The sequence below is a fragment of the Myxine glutinosa genome, chromosome 4 (genome assembly GCF_964187855.1).
Source record: "Myxine glutinosa chromosome 4, kmMyxGlut1.1, whole genome shotgun sequence".
NCBI lineage: Eukaryota > Metazoa > Chordata > Myxini > Myxiniformes > Myxinidae > Myxine > Myxine glutinosa.
The window spans coordinates 37832617-37850708 of record NC_136264.1 but is presented as its reverse complement, the minus strand read 5'-3'; the positions used below and the strand labels follow the sequence as shown (position 1 = coordinate 37850708).

Genomic DNA, 18092 nt, shown 5'->3' with positions numbered 1-18092 from the left:
TTTTTTTCTTGACTTGGCTTTACTTTCTTAACTCAGTATATCAATCTGGTGAGTTTCTTTTACACTTTGGTGATTTATTTGTTAAAAGAACCATGTCACTGATTGTCTGTCGCAGCAAGAAGTCAACAACAGGATTATATCACAGGTGGCGTGGCAAAATGTACGGACAGGTGCATTTGATGATTGGCTTCACAGTCGGGTATACAAGGGTTGTTGCGTTCTTTATTCGTGGAAAACAACTGCTGCACGTCTCCAAAAGTTATTGCCGCTTCCTCTGGAGATGGTCCGTCAACTCGACAATGCTGTTTGTCATGGAGTGGTGGCTTTACGAAATTACGGCATGAAACAGCGTGCTATTGCTCGGCAGTATGGCATCACTCCAGGTCAGGTGTCAAAGATCCTGAAACAAAATGCTCAGAGGGGTGTCCCTACTCCAATACCGAGGCCAGGACGTCCCCGCAGAACCACAAGGAGGGATGATCGCCAGCTGCACTGGTTAGTCCGCAATGGCCGTACCAAGTCAGCTAATCGGCTTAGGGCTGAGTGGCAGCAACTGACAAATGTGCCTGTATCCAGAAGGCTAGTCAACCAACGACTGGTTCAAGCAGGCTATCGTGCCAGGCATCCCCTGAGAAAGCCACGCCTGACCAGACAACACCGCCAGCGCCGATTGCAGTGGGCCAGAGAGCACCGTCAATGGCAGCCAGGACACTGGAATCACGTGATCTTCAGTGACGAGTCTAGATTTCTGGTCTATCGTCAAGATGGCCACGTCCGAGTGCGCAGACAAGTGCATGAAGCCTACAACAAAGATTGTATAGTGCCAAGAGTCCAAGCTGGAGGTGGTGGGGCAACCGTTTGGGCTGCTTTTCATGCAGGGGGCAAAACTGACCTGGTTGTTCTGAATGGAAACCTGAACCAGTTCAAGCACAGGGCCATTCTGGAAGAAACATTGCTTCCATTTGCTCGTGCAGCCTTTCGAGGAAACTTTGTCTTCCAAGATGACAATGCACGGCCTCATCGTGCTCGCATGATCCAACACTTTCTTGCTGACCGTGGTGTAGAGCATATGGAGTGGCCTGCCATGTCCCCGGATATGAATCCGATAGAGAACTTGTGGGAAGAATTAACACGTCAAATCGACAATTTGGACCAGCAGCCTGCCTCTGTGCGTGAATTGCAGCAGGCTATTGTCACTGCATGGCAAGCGATTCCTGTCCAAACCTTGGCAAATCTCGTGAACAGCATGCCTCAACGTGTACGTGCTCTCCTGAATGCTCGTGAGGGTTACACGAAGTACTGAACTGTAATTTTACTGTCCGTAATCCCAGCCATAATTTAACTTTTGTTTTTGTTAAAAATTTTTTTGGCTAATGTTCAAAATAAAGAGATACTTCTGGAAAGTTTAACACAGTACTGTCCATGAATTGAGTTCGATATCAGTTTACATCACTTTCAAGGATCAATTTATTTGCTTCGAAATGTCAAATGTGGTTTTTGTTTCTTTTAAAGGTCACATTAACAAAATCTGGAATAATTTCAACATAATTCCAATGAACTTTTGGTTCTAAGACATCTTGAAAAGTAAGTTCACCCCCACAAAAAAAATATTCCATATTAAATGCCAAGTCTGTACATACACATATTATCAATCACACATTCATAATCCTTGTAGCACATTCCTTTATACACTCACACGAACTATTCCGTTCCTTTGGTTGTCAATGAAGGAAAGGACAAACATGAAGTCCTGAATTTTCTTAAATCCTTGAGATAAACTTATCAAAATGACTGTTAAAGTAAATAAAAACAATTCAAAGTTATTTTCAAAGTGTTGTGTTGGCAAGCTACCAGATCTCCATTGCAATTGATGAGTATGGCAAAAATACTTGCTCGTCTAATTTCAAGTGTTTCGTACTTGTTGTGCCCTTGAGAGCTGATCAAATGTGGCGAGTGTTGCTCCATCCGCTGCACAGCGCAACCCTGCCTGTTTGTATGTAAGCTGGTAGCGCCCACTCTGACTTTGTATATGGTACACTCCAGCTTGTTGTTCTGGAGTAAAAGGAAAAAGTAACAGTGACATCAGTAACACAAGAAAACTAATTTTGTTGTATATTATGTGCATATTGTTTTTCAAATGTGCTAACATGTGACCTCGGTTGTCCTTGTGACCAGGTGCCATCTTCTCTGTTTCGAGAATCCGTTTTCTAAAATTGAGTGAATCTGTCCCCGAATTGTCTTGTTTGCACGGGGTTTTTTTGCTGACTGTTAATGTTAATAGAGTTGTTGAGTATTGCATAGGCCATGGTAAACTACATCATGTGGTGAGGCATTTGCAGCCAAGCAGCTTACTTTCTCATTGTGGAAGAGTAACCCACACGAGGACAAATTTAGGTTACTCCGAAAGGCTTGCAATAAGTGTCTGCCGATCCTTAGACATACCAGAAACGTCATAGTGCTAATCTCAAGGCTGAACTCTCCAACTTTACTCTCCCGTAAAATTCCTGGTGGTGCCTTGTCACGTCCATCTATCCCTCCATCGCAAATCGAAAATGGCCTCACCAGATACTCTGCGATAGAGCAGAACCCCTCAACTCAGTATTCACTGCCAAATCTCATGTACTCATCCCAACCTGGATCTGTTCCCACATTACATCCTCGTACATACTACCTTTCACATCCGAGAAAATAGACAAAGTTAAAATCAGCTTAAACCCTGCATTGGTGATTGGCCCAGGTTGCACAAATGTCATTGTTTCAAATGTTCTTTCTGTTCCCTTTACCCGAGTTATCACCTTTGACACCTGGAAGATAGCTAACATTACTCCTATTCAACAAGACTCTGCTCAAGACTCTGCTCTTTTTCAAATAGCCTCATCTCTAACCAACGGTTAAAATTCTGCCAGTAATCCAACTTGGATGCTTTTCTCCCAACAATAGTTGAAGTCGTCATATATCCAACAGGAGATCAGGACCATCTTCCTGGGCACATCTCAAGCATTTGAAAGTTTTGGTTATTGCTCTACTTGCCAAACTCCTCGTTTGTGGGACACAAGGCCATCTTAATGTGTGGCTTTCTGATGTCTTCCACTCACAGTCAATATGTTCTAATCAATGGAATCCTCTCTGTTCCACTCCCAGTTGTGGCCGGAGTTCCCCGCAGTGTTAGGCCCAGTCTTGTTCCTCGTTTACATACCCAACCTCTCCGATGCTTCGGCCTAGTGGTGGCTGGAGTGTTAGGCCCAGTGCTGTATATAAAGAGAGTCTGGCCATCTTTTGATGTCGCCGCTTCGCCACGTCATTGGTCGAGATGTGTCACGTGATTTTCAGGCGGCATTTTATTAACCATTAAATTACCGTCGCGTATTCAATACTGCGTATTACCATCAGATTATCACACATTCGTGCTTTTTATTGATTTTGATTGTGATTGAAATGTTTTTTTTTGTGTGGCAGTGGGGTGTCATTCATGAAATGAACAGGGGATGCCGAGGAATTTTCCGTTTTATCCTTTCTTCCGTTTCAACTCAGCAAAGTAAATTCCGAGATACGAATGAGCCAATAATGTGAATTTTGTCTCAAAACTACAAGGATGATATTTTAGCAGAAAGCAAAGTGTAACTATTATTATTATTATTATTAATACCATAGCAGTGAAGGAAGCCATTGGCGATAAAAATCACAGTCTCTAAAAACAGGAAGTGCACAAACAGCCCAAAACTTCAAATTATCCACCCAGCTTAGGGCAAGACGACCTTCAATACAAGCTGACACTACACTACCAGGTTTTCTCTTCCGTACATTATACGATGTTTATATTGTGCAATTGTGCAATGTGCTTGATTTTTAAAAAAATAAACAATTCCTGAAAAATGTCATTTTTCTGTACCGGTATCTAAAAATCCTGATGTGCTGGGTCAACTCTGACTTCAGATTTGGAATCAGCATGCTCGAATGAATGAAAGACAACCATATTTACATCAGTAGCAGACGGAAAGTTTTTTTGTTGTCCAGTGTTGTAGGCTACCTTTTTCAGATGGGTAATTTCAATTTGCATCACCTCATTTCCCATAGATGTACCTTCACTCCAACTCCTTCACTTCTGTACCTTCACTTCCTACTCCTCACTCCAACCAACTCATTTTCCCTTCCTGTCCACCAGCATGGTGCAATTTTGTTACCAACATGGTGCAGGTCTGTGCAGTCTGCCCAGGCACTGCAAGCTCCATTGTCTTGCATACATCGGTCGTTTGGTGATTCTTGAACAAGCAGGCACTGCTCTCCATCTCCGACATAACCAGTGCGGCACTGGCAGCGCCGCTTTTTCTGAAATGTATGGCATAAGAAAAACAACCGCCTGTGAACGGTTGGGCAATTTAAATGCATTGGATTGCATTGCAATGAATGAATTTAAATACGGTATTCAGGATTGCAAATGAGATAGCGAAAGAGAGGTGCGATGTGATGGGGGTGAGTTGCTTGAAGGATGAAGTGGGACAAATCGTTGTGGACCCAGATGGAATTAAAGGAAGATGGAAGAGATATATGGAAATGCTGTTGAATGCAGAGAATGAATAGGTTGGCAACATAGAGAGTAACCCAGTTTTAGGACCGGCAGAGAAGATAACTGAGAAGGAAGTAAAGGAAGCGATAAAAGCAATGAAGAGTAGAAAAGCGGGAGGGCCGATGGGAGTTGTGGGAGATATGTTGAAGGCAGCAGGAAGTTAGGGTGTGAAGAGAATGCCAGAGATCTGTAATCTGGTGGTGAAAGAAGGCCGCATTCCAGTGGATTGGGAACTGAGTACCCTCGTCCCTCTATACAAGGGAAAAGGTGACCCTCTGGACTGTGGCTCGTATAGAGCGATAAAGTTATTGGGGCATAAGCATCCGATAGGGTTCCACGCGAAGTAGTGACATGGGCACTGAGGAAGTTAGGAGTGGAGGAATGGTTGATCAGAGTAGTGATCGCAATGTACGAGAGAGCGCGCACAGCTGTAAGGACGAAGTACGGGAACAGTGGTGAGTTTGAGGTGAAAGTGGGAGTGCATCAGGGGTCGGTACCAAGTCCACTACTATTTGTAGCTGTGATGGAGGTGCTGGCTCGGAATGTAAAGGAGGGTTTACCATGAAAGCTGTTGTCTGCAGATGATCTGGTGTTGATTGCGGAAAGTATGGATGGACTGAAGGAGAAAATGAACAAGTGGAAGGAATGTATGGAGACAAAAGGTCTGAAGGTGAATATCGGAAAAACGAAGGTGATGGCAGGTGGTAAAGCATGTGGTGTGGTGGAAAGAACTTGGAAGTGGCCATGTGCTGTGTGCAGGAAGGTTGTCAGAGTGAACTCCATTCAATGTACAATGTGCGCTGAGTGGGTTCATCATAAATGTAGTGGTCTGAGAGGGTCATTAACCAGTGTGGCAGCTACATTCAAGTGTAAGGTGTGCACAGAGGGAGCTGCAGATGGAGGAAATGTTGAGTTGGATCTTGGAGACGGCATGAGGTTTGAAGGTGTGAAAACATTTTGCTACCTAGGAGACATGTTGAATGGAAAAGGTGGATCAGACTCGGCAACAGTTGCTGGAGTGAGATATGCATGGTAGAAGTTTCGGGAACTGAGTAGCGTGCTGACGAGGAGGGGAGTGTCGTTGAAGCTGAAGGGAAAGGTGTATGCTTCATGTGTGAGAAGTGTTATGATTTATGGGAGTGAGACATGGGTAATGAACGTAGAGCAGCAACGAAGGCTGAATGGTTCGGTGGATGTGTGGAATATCGTTGAGAGAGAGGAAGACAAATGATGAATTGCGAAAGATGATGGGAATAGAGCCTGTGATGGATGCTGCATGAAGAGAAACAGGTTGAGATGGTTTGGTCATGTGTTGAGGAAGGATGAAAGTGACTTGTTGAGAAGAATGATGGAAATGAATGTAGAAGGAAGTAGAGGACGGGGAAGACCGAGAAAGACTTGGCTAAAGATGGTGGAAGAAGAAATGCGGGCAAGGGGGTTAACAAGGGGAGATGCAGAACATAGGGCAAAATGGAGAAGATTGTCATGGGGCCTACAAGGTAACCCCCGCTCCAGCAGGGAAAATGGCCTTAAAATGCCTGTTGTTGTTGTTTGCATTATGTTCATGGTAAAATATCAAGAATGTAGTGTTTTACACACAGTCATGTGCACACATTGTTTTTTCACAAGTCTGCTCCTCACAAGTCCAATCATTTTTTGAAGAGAAACAGCTATTCCTAAATTGTTATATGAACATTTAATTTTAAAGGATGTAAATTACACAAATTATACAACACCGTATACTTAAACTATTGTAAATAGAGGCCTCAAAATAGTTGCTTACCTAAAGTAAGGGCTTAATTAACCTTTAAGCAATTGATATATGGGATCATCAGCTGGTCTCTGTTATTCATAGAGGTTTCGACCCTTTTAAGCAAGAACCTCTCCAAACGGGGGGTCCACAACAGTGGGTCAGGTGACTAAAACCTCAGATGGATGACAGGCTGAGTCAACCCACCTAGTGTTCATTCAACAGATCGACATGGGCTGAAATTCAAGACCCTAAGATCCCAAGCCAGCCACCTTAACCGTAAAGATTAAGCGAACACCGGGCTTAGAACTCTACTATGAAGGAAAGAGTGTGCATCATGAATTTGACAGCTTTTGAGTGTCAAATTGTATCACATTACAAATATTTTTTCTGATTGGGGTAACGTCCTAAAACATCATATTTAACTTCATGTTAAACGAAAATGGCACTCTTCGACATCACGACGTCGACTGATATGCCTCCTCCCACATTATTACAACATTACAATACTTGTATCAATTTTGATTTAAATCCATTCAGCTGTGCCCAAGTTAGCACATTTTTACATGACCTGACCTCTGACCTTTGACCTATTGACCGCAAAATTTAATCAGTTCATGTTTACCTCATTATACATACCTGTACAAAGTTTTAATATAAATCCCTTCAGCTGTTCACAAGTTCTCACATTTTTACCAGACATGACCTCTGAGCTCTGAACTTTGGCCTTTGACCTCGGGACCCCCAACATCTAATCAGTTAATCTTTACATCATTATAATATCTGTACCAAGTTTGAATTCGATCCCTTTAGCCATTCTCAAGTTATCGACCTATTACAGACTTTGACCTATAACTTTTGACCTCTTGACCCCAAATTCTAACCATTTAATCTTTACATCATTATACATACCCGTACCAAATTAGAATTGGATCACTTCAGCCGTTCTCAAGTTAGAGACCTATTACAGACTTTGACCTTTGACCTGTGACCCCAAAATTAATCACTTAATCTTTACAAAATCATACAAACATGTACCAAGTTTGAATTAGATCACTTCAGCCATTCTCAAGTTATAGACCTATTACAGGCTTTGACCTTTGACCTCTTGACCCCAAAATCTAAACAGTTCATCTTTACATAATTCTACATAAGTGTACTAAATTTGGTCAGAATCCCATTACTGGTTCATAAGTTATCGCGGTAACTGTATTTTTACCTAACATGACCTCTGACCTTTGCCCTTTGACCTCATGACCCCAAAATTGAATCAGTTCATCGATACCTCATTATACATACCTGTGCCAAGTTTGAATAAGATCCATTTGGCCGTTCTCAAGTTATCGCGGCAACGAAAACCTACCACGGACGGACGGACGGACGGAGAGCCGGACGGACAACCTGTAAACATAATGCCTCCGGCGACTTTGTCGGCGGAGGCATAAAAAAAACCTTCCATGGAATTTCATGATTGCGGTGTGTTTTCTGAAATTATCTCGAATATGGGACACTCCGAAAGTGAGAGTGAACTATCAAGGATAACTTATCACTGCAAATTGCACTACGGTGCTCGTTTAAAAAAAAAAAAATTAGAAGCAAATTTAGTGTGAATCTGTCATTATATTATTGCTACTTACGAGTAAGAGAAATACAAGCTGGTTTGAGCAATATAAGAGTTTATTATATTTGGAGTTGAAGTTAAAGCACAGAGGTTTTCTTGAACATACCAGTAGGGGTACCCACCATTGCCTGGTGCTGTTCTAATCCTGTTGGCAAACCTAGTGTTGGCTTAACCGTTAGGGTGCTGGCTTGGGATTCTGGGATCCTGAGTTCGAATCCCGGTCGATCGTTGAATTAACGCCAGCTGTCTTGACTCAGCCTGTCATCCTTCTGAGGTCGGCAAATTGAGTACCATCTCACTGGAAATTGGGGCACTGCATCAGTGGCACAAACGTGCTTCCAGAGAAATGATGCAACCAGCAGCCACAGGCTGCATATGAAACAACAACAATCCTGTTGGCATTTTTCCTAAGAAATCACATTTTGTTTTTTCCCTATTTTTGTGGGGGCCGAAAAGACTTCCTTACATCTACTAAGGAATGGCGTCAGGGATTAGTAAATATTATACCTTTCTTTCATGGAGATACAAAGGCTTAGGCACGTAAGAGCGATTCACGTTAGAGCGATTAAAAAATGCAACTTTTGTCTTTCATTTTTTTTTTGCCTAAAACACTCCCAGGCACTCACTGAGGAACCTCTAGCAGTTTGATGAAGATTCGTTCAGACATCTCTGAGAAAAATTGCAACACACACACAGACAGACAGAAAGACAATCATCTCTCCACTCCTTCTTCTTCTTTAATGTGGCTGGGTTCTGTTCTATTAAGCTGTTTATTAGGTGTCTTTGCTTTTGTGTCTGTGGCTAAGAATCGAGCCATGGATAATGTCCACAACAGTGATGTGCATACATACAGGGCCAGTGTTCTTGCAGTTGGCATGTTCACTGCAACCACCGTTGTTGCCATCTGTGCAAGGGTCCTGTGGTCTGCACACCCGCCCATCACCCTCAAAGCCTTGGCGGCATTTGCAGCGAACAAGGAATCTCTTCTGTATACAACGAGCCTTAGGATGACAGCCACCATTTCTCTGGAGACAACGTTGGAATACTGTAAACAAGCAGAATAAGGTAGTCATTCAGAACAGCAATATTAGGCGAGGAATTGGGAGGATGGAGGAATTACAGTGAGGTAAATGTGATGGGAAGGAAAGTTTTTGCATACAAAGTCTGAGTTCATGGAAGAACAGTAGGTCACATGGGAAGAAAGGCAACATACAGACAGTGGGACAACAGATGCATGGGCTAAGAAGCAAGTGAATGATTGTTTGATTGTTCATTGAAACAAAGGAGTGAATGGTCATTACTTCACATTCCCTTGTTACTCCCTCCTCCGTTATGATAGACCTGAGCCTTGCCCTGGTGGTGGGTTTGCTATCTTTATCAAAAACTATCTTCCTCATTATCCTTGCACTGCCCTCTCCCCACCACACCTCCAGGAGTACCTCTCGCTATGGCTTCCTCTCCGCTCCCACCTTTTGTTCATATGCGTTCTGCACCGTCCTCCAAACAGTGATGACTCCATTTACATCTCCCTGTCTGACAACATGGACCAACGTCTATACACTCATCCCAACTCTCTTCCTCATATGTGGCGACTTCAACTGTCATCATGCCAGCTGGCTGGGTGTGGGTTCCTCTCACACCAGCCATTTCTCCTCAGAAAAGGACTTCTGCGACTCATTGGGACTGACAGAATCTGTCAATTTCCTGACCCGGATCTCAGTCAATGGGGTATCTTCTCTTCTGGACTTGGTTATGACTAACTTCCCTGCAAATGTCTGCTGCTCTTCTTCTGCTCCAATCCGTTTATTTCCTTGTTAAAGTGGACATCTCTCTGGCCATTCTCAGAAAGCCTCCTCAGCACCGACGAGTCTGGCATTTCACTGAGGCTGACTGGCATGGTCTTCAAGCAGCCATCAATAATCATCTGGACTGGTCTCCCATCTCTACTGCCTCTGACATCAACTCTTCCTGGGAATTCTTCCAAAGTAAATTGCTCTCTCTCTCATGCACAGATTTATACCATCTCGTCTTCAGTTGTTATACCCTTCCCTCCCGTCCATGGTACACTGAATCTTGTGGTGAGGCAGTTGCCCTGAAACAACTTGCCTTCTCTTCCTGGAAGGCAAATCCAACTGAAGGCAATCTCAGTTCCTTTCACAAAGCTTGGAACAAGAGTGTGTCGACCCTCAGGAGAGCCAGGAAACAATATCTCTCTACTCTCAAGGCTGAACTCTCAAACCTGTCAGCCTCCTCCAAATCCTGGTGGCGTCTGGTCAAATCCGTTTCTGGTGTTTGTTCCCTTTCCATCCCCTCCCTTACCCCAAATGGCTACACAGCTGACACTGCATGTGAAAAAGACAAATGCCTCAACTCTGTGTTTTGCCTCAAAATCTTGTGTCCCAAACCCATCTCTCTCTATACCCACCTTACCCAATCGAACCCAGTTTCTCCAGGACTCTGTGTCCTTCTCTCCTGAAAAGGTGGATACGTTTCTGTCATACATCGACTCTGATTATGCAACTGGACCAGACGGCATCAGCGCATGGGTCCTAAAATCCTGCTCTGCCTCTCTATCTCACCGTCTCTGTATTCTCTTCACCCTCTCTTATGCTCAAGGTCATCTGCCATATGCTTGGAAATCAACCAACATTACCACTTTACACAAGAAAGGTGCGAAAACAAATCCTTGCAACTATAGACCAATCAGCCTGCTCCCAATCATCAGCAAGATAATGGAATCCATCATCGCTTCTGATATCAAATCCTTCCTCTTCTACAATGACTTGATCTCCGATCATCAATTTGGATTCATACCAGGTCACTCTACTCTGGACATGCTGCTTCTGCTGTCTCAACGCCAAACAGGAAATCAGAGCTGTCTCCCTTGACATATTTCGTGCCTTCAATACAGTCTGGCACGCTGCTCTGCTCACCAAACTCTCCTCCTATGTTATCCATGGAAACCTCCACACATGGCTTGCCGACCTCCTCTCTGGTCATAGTCAACTTGTGGCCCTGAATGGATTTCTCTCATCTCCCTTTCCTCTTCAGGATGGAGTTCCCCAAGACAGTGTTCTGGGCACTGTGCTGTTTCTGGTCTTCATTAATGATCTCTCTGACTCTGGAAAATCCTCTCTATTTCTTTGCTGATGACTCCACTCCATATCTCAACCCTCAGATCGGCATGCAGCAGCCTCTTCATTCGCTGCAGACCTGGACAAAATCACAAACTAGTCAAACAAGTGGAATATGTCTTTCAATCCAGAGATATCTCACACTCTCACTTTGTCTCTCCGTAAAGACCGTCTGGACAACCCTCCCATCCACTTACTGAACAATCCTCTCAAATAAGTTCTGTCACTCAAACTTTTGGGTCTCACTATCTGCCATGATGTGTCCTGGGAAAACAACATTTCAAAGCTGGCTTCCAAAGCCAGTCGCCGACTGGGCATCTTCCATCATGCGAAGTCCTTTCTGGGCACTTCTGAGCTCCTCACCACATACAAAGCTTTCATCCGCAGCTCAATGGAATACTGCTCTCCCCTCTGGGCTGGTGCTCCTGCCTCACACCTAGCTCGGCTTCAGGCTGTTGAAACCAAAGCTTTCAGAATCATTGGTATCTCCTGTGATGAAGCTGATTCTGAGGGCCTTTCACTCTCTCACCGCAGGCAGGTTGGTGGTCTTTCTGTCTTTTACCGACTCCTCTCCGGCCTCGCTCGCCCTGCTCTGTCTGTGCTCTGTCTGTGCTCTGTCCCCCAAATTTTCCTGCAGGACCACAATATCTGCTAGCAACCCTCTTCTGGTGAAACTGCCAAAATCAAGACTCTCTGCTCACCTTCACTCTTTCATTCCTCTTGTCTCCCTCCTCTGGAACAAACTCCCACACTCTATTCAATCTCTCTCCTCCCTCCAGATATTTAAAACAGCTGTTCATCACCATCTCTTATCTTCCCCCATCCTAAACCTTGATCTTTTCTACCCCCATTAATACATCCCAAATCCACCTTTTTCAATCTCCAACTTCATTTCTGAAATTGCTAGTCGTGTTCATTTGCTTTATACTGTGTACCCTTTCCCTTCATTTTGCTTCATTTTGTTTTCTGTAAACAGAGATGGTGTGCTTTACAAATTTTTTTTAATTTGGTCTCATCTGTCCACAGGACATTCTCCCAGAAGGGTTTTGGCTTGTTCAGGTGTGTTTTGGAAAACTTCTACCATATAACCTCCTTTTATTGAGTTGGCGTTGTATGGTGCAAGTTGAAATTGTCATACTCGGTCTGAAGGTCAGCTTGAATCTGTTTAGCAGTTGATTGAGGTGCTTTCTCCACCATTCGAACAATCCTTCGCTGCAATATTCGATCAAGTTTTCTCTTGCGGCCACGTCCAGGGAGGTTGGCTACAGTGTCACGGGCCTTGAACTTCCTGATGACATTGTGTACGGTGGACACAGGAACATCAAGGTCCCTGGAGATAGACTTGTAGCCTTGACATTGTCCATGCTTGGCTACAATCTTGTGTCTGACCTCTTCAGATAATTCTCTGGTTTTATTTATATTCTCCATGCTCATTGCGGTACACAGTGACACAAAACAGCAGAATGACTCCATTTCTCCATTCAAACTGGTTGAATGAGTTATTTTTATATTGAAGGCACCTGCGACTCAGCATAGGTGAGTTAATTTCGAAAGTAAAGGAGAATCAGCTGCTTGAAATCTAATTATTTCTAACAACTTGTAAAAGGTGCCAATAATATTGTCCGGGCCATTTTTGGATTTCTGTGTGGAATCAGCTAATATTTAGTATTTTTTCAGCTTTTTTTGTTTTGTTAAACTGAAAACCAAAGAAATACATTTGTGGATATCAAAAGATTTTTTAATTTCAACAATTTTCTGGAACAAATGGTGCATTATTTGAAAAAAGTGCAAGGGTGCCAATATTTTTGGCCACGACTGCATACTAGACGAGCCTACCCATCCCTTCGCTAATGGACCACTTAATTGTCACGTCTCTTTGTCTCCTCAGACATATGTTCTCATCAATGGAATCCTTTCTGTTCCACTCCCAGTTGTGGCTGGAGTTCCCCGCAGTGTTTGGCCCAGTCTTGTTCCTCATTTACATAACCAACCTCTCCGATGCTTCGGCCTAGTGGTGGCTAGAGTGTTAGGCCCAGTGCTGTATATAAAGAGAGTCTGGCCATCGGATTGAGAAAGAGTGGGAGCAACACAAAGCAGTATACCACATTGACTAAAGGTATTTTAAACCAATTTCATTGGTTGCTAGAAGACAGGGCAGCAGCATAAGGGGAAGGGGAAGGGAAGGGGAAGGGAAGGGGGAGGGAGAGGAGGAGGGGAGGGGGAAAGGAGGGGGATGGCGAGAGACATACTGCATATACATATTTAGGGGGGAGCTTTGACAGGCCCTTCATTTGGGGGTGGGGAGGGCAGAGGGGAGGATGGGGAGGGTGGAAGGAGGATGTATTTATGCAAAGAGTGCTTTAACCTCAGTGTTTCCAGGCTAAAGAAGGAAATTGTAATACCCTCTGCCACCACTACCAGGTGGCGCTATACTATACACATTTACATGTAGGAATTTATGCTCACCCCGGCCTCCAAGACCCCCGCCTGAAGCCACGGCCACATAGCCTATGTTACCCCCCCCCCTCCCCCCCACAAAGTTGTATTTGTATCCTGAGTTTGGAGTTCGTAACTTAAAAGATGTGACCATGCATAAGGAAGAAAGGCAGACAGACAGCCACAGAGAGACAATGGCATTGATATTGTCACGCGGCCGCCTTTGATTAATATCAGGTGGTCACGGATGCCAATCGTGAAGGCCTTAGCCCCCGAGGCGAAAACTCAATGGCGGATTCCAAAAACCAACAGCTACACCAAAGTGCGTGGGATGGAGGGAAGCGGCGAGACCCCTGCAGCCTTAACTGTTAAAATCAACCACACGGAAATTGCGTTCAGGTATATGTACAGAAAATAATATAAGGGTTTATTACAAAGAATGGTGGGACAGGAAAAGCATGCGCCGGTAATAAATATCCTAATCGGGATGTCCCCACACAACAGATTTTGGATATGAGACGAGGGAAAAGAATACCAAAATAACACGTCTCGTCGTGTAAGGGGGGAACGCGTAGCTCAGTCTTATCTGTCCCTGGTCGACTTCCTTGTAACACGACCCCGCTCGGCGTCCCACGCGGCCCTCTCCGACTGCCTCCGAGCACCACCAGGCCTCGCTCCAAGCTCCGATCCTCTCGCCGCCCACGAGGTCTGCACCAAGCACCACGCGTCCAACGCAGGCCCGCGAGCTCCACACAAGGTCAACCCTCAACTCGGGCACGAACACAGAACGACGAAGAATGGCAAAAAGGGGAAGAGAGCACGAGTCCACTGCACGCCAAGTGCCTCTTCGAGCCAAGTTCAGGCCAATGAAGCAACTCTCACAATTCTCTCCCTGTCCGAACTCCACTGCTGGCCAACTCCTCTCCAGAAGCAACTGCTCTGAACCAACTGCCGCGCAACTGCTCTGAACCAACTCTCTAAACCAACTAACTCTCCAGACTCACTCTTTCCAACCAACCCCAAAAATGGCGTTCGGCGCTCGCTAATCTCTGCTTGCCAACTCACTCATTCACGAAAAGTCCTGCCGCCCCTCATATCACTCCGCGGCGGTGACGTCAGCCTTGGTGCGCCACCCAATCAGTGGCCTCCACCGAATCACAGGCCTGTGGTGTGGCCACATCACGTGGCACTCGAGGTGGATAGGCCTGTCAGAGGTGTAAATGGCGGCGGCCATGCGGCGGTGTCCAGGCCTGGTTTCCTTCCTAAGTCATGTCAGGGAAGGGCGGTAATTATACTAGTGTTGTGCTAAGGACCTGTTGGAATGTCTATGTGGTTGCGGTGCCAAAAGGGACAAAGGTTTGGCTGACCAGGTGAGACATACAAGGGCACTACTCTTTAATCCCTAACTCTACTTAACACACGAACCTCCTGGTAGGTTCACAAGTATACATCTTACCGACAAAACGCCTACACATACTAACTTAAAGGTACATAGTGGGTTCTAGCTATCGCGACATCTCGAAGCATGTTACCTATTCAAATCTAGCTGCTCTACATATTGCTCTACCCCGCCAGACATAACAATTGCTCTGTCTCTCTCTGTCTCTCGCCAGACATAGCCTGGTTAATGATACATGTCTACATGTCTACATGATACATGGTGAGGATGGCAGTTCTTATCTAAAACCAACATGTGCCATCTGACACCTGGGCACGTTGTCTCCTGTTCCACCAAACACAAGCAGGAAGCATCACCATTGTTTTAATCAGTCATGAGCTCTACAAATACGATTACTGAAGTTCTCCGACCTGGACAAACACCGTGATGGTATCAATAAGGGCAAAAGTAGTCTGTAGCTTTGCTTTTCATCTGTTTGTTTGCTTTTTGACATTAGTGGGACACATTAGTGGGACTCATCAGGGCAACACATTGCTGTTCCATCATTTAATCTGCTTGGTGACAGCATTTGACCATGACTTATTTGCACGGCTGGAGGCCCTTCTGGATTTCCAGTCATGATGTCCTCGTGACAGTACCATCACAGAATTTGTCCAGGTTGAAGAACTTCAATAATCGTGTATATATCATAAAAGGAGCAACAATGACCCTGAAGGCGACATTACGCCGACGCCGACACACACGCACACACACACACACACACACACACACACACACACACACACACACACACACACACACACACACACACACACACACAGACAGAGAGAGACAGAGACAGAGAGAGAAAGTGTGGCACACAATGACTATTGATAAGATTATGGTGATGACGTTTTGGAGAGAACTCACCTGTACATGACAGGCCATCACCCACGTAGAATGGCCAGCACTGGCAAGTGTTGTTCGCTGTGCAAATGGCCTTCCTGTGGCACTTTGGGTTGCACTGTGGTGGCCGCTCTGCAAATCCAACACGTCAGTTGGACATGTGTGATTTTATTGTTTTTGCTATGAAAATAACACCTGCCAGTTAGGATATCAATTTTTTTTTTTTTTTTGCAAGGGTGCTTCCAATCTGACCTTTTGAATTATAAATTCAAAAAGCTGATTAACGTGTGTACATCAATATTTAAAATAGAATTTACCTTTGTTGTGTTGGTAATCAAACACCATAATCATGCGTTTCCTGCTTTAATTAAAAAAAATAGGGGCAATACCCCTGGCGCTCGCCTGATAGAATAAAGCAGTATACCACACTGACTAAAGGTATTTTCAACCAATTTCATTGGTTGCTAGAAGACAGGGCAGCATGTACAATCATACTGACATAATCATAAGACTTTACACAAACAACCCCAAAAATACCTATTTTGGGGGTATTTACCATATACCTCCATATACCATATACCCTTACCCCATATACCTCCTCAGACCCCAATTTTTCAAATGCCTTGGACAAACATTGGTACATCACAGGTGATGAAGGTTATGGTCAAGTTTCATTGAAATTGTGGTGTAGTTTCTGAGAAAAAAGCAAATACCTATTTTGGCGGGTCAACACGCCCATATACCGCCTTAGACCCCGATTTTTTAAATGCCGGGAACAAACGTTATTACATCATGGGTGATGCACAGAATGTTGTGGTCACGTGTCATTGAAATTGTGCGTGTAGTTTCAGAGAAAAGAGCCAATACCTTCTTTGGGGAGGGGGGCAACTTTGGTACATCATTGGTGTTGAAGGTTGTGGTCAAGTTACATCGGAATTGTATGTGTAGTTTTTGATAAGAATTTCAGGGGGTCAAACCTGGACCCAATTTGAACCCCCCCCCCCCCAGTAGACCCCCTTACACCCCGATTTTTCTTAATGCCGTGAACAAACTTTAGTCACAACATACCAAATATAATTTGTGCCAAGTTTGGTCACAATCCCATCAGCGGTTGCGGAGAAGAAGTTGTAAGAGTTTACGCACTGATGGACGATGCGCCATCGCATAAGCTCCCGCAAACTACATTCCAGGCGAGTTAAAAAAGATGATATTTATTATTAACCACGTTAGGCTTGACGGGTGGGACCTGTGAGGGCTGTTATAAATATATATTTTTGTTTGTTCTGGGACGACAAGAGAAATGATACTAGATTTTTTGCATCTATTGCTAAAAGGAGAAGTGTGTGTGTGTGTGTGTGTGTGTGTGTGTGTGTGTGTGTGTGTGTATATATGTGTGTGAATGTCACCGCTCACTAGTTCTATCAACAGGAAATTATAGGAACTTGACAACTCTCATCGACGGATATTTCTCATATTTCCTATACTAGTACACCCACTGTGTGCGGCAGCGGCAGGAAGGGTCGTGTTATTATTATGTTATTATTTTTAATACCGCTGTTAGATTAGACACGAGAAGAAACAAAAGTCGAGGTCAAGTTGGAAGTGTGCTTGCACTACGTCCAGTACGTGTACTGCAAAATATATATTGTAGTGACTTCTAGTTTTACGTGCATCATTTTCTAACATGAACAGACGGTGCAGGCAGAATAAATTCACCAAGCTTGTTCCTCACATGCTGTCGCGCTCCCAGTAAACGTTCGGTTAGTGGGGGCGTGGTTTAAAACCAAGAACAACCAATCAATTCTGAATGCATCAGGAGGAAGCACGAGTATGAAGAAGAAGAGGCTTTGTTTTACGCAGACTTTCTCCTCTCGAGGGCCTTGGAGCAAAAAAGGCTCGATAATGTGGAGCGGGTAAATACTGTACTCCACTGTTCTTTGGTTTCCCTTAGGACTATTAGCAGAGTGTTACTTCACCACCCGCTGGCTGTTCACGACAACCCGATGAACTTTTCAACTTCTCAGAGTTTTTTTTCTTCCAGCTTTTTGGATCGCCTTTTGCTGGTGGAATATTCTTGTTGTTTTAACCGCCGCTCGGATCACCCCAAAGCATTGATATTTTCGTCCTGAAAAATCAACATTTCACGATGGGTTTACCCACCGAGTCCTTTGACCAGGATCTGGGGAGCATTGACTGCATCTCGGTGGAACATTTACTCCCGTTTCGGGCGCAACAAGCCTACCGGAGATGGAGGAATGCCAGCACAGCAATCATCTAACCACCATATGACCACACGTGATGAG

At 44.4% G+C, this 18092-nt stretch overlaps 1 protein-coding gene across 1 annotated transcript in view; it reads right to left on the bottom strand.

Moving 5' to 3' along the window:
• Positions 1-18092, bottom strand: part of STAB2 (stabilin 2) — a 290004-nt gene that overhangs the window by 28702 nt on the left and 243210 nt on the right. Inside the window, exons 58-61 of the mRNA XM_078775203.1 lie at positions 15814-15921; positions 8787-8980; positions 4182-4326; positions 1919-2052 (exon numbers count right to left, since the gene is read on the bottom strand). Coding sequence (XP_078631329.1) covers positions 1919-2052; positions 4182-4326; positions 8787-8980; positions 15814-15921 — 581 coding nt within the window. The remainder of the gene's footprint in view (positions 1-1918; positions 2053-4181; positions 4327-8786; positions 8981-15813; positions 15922-18092) is intronic.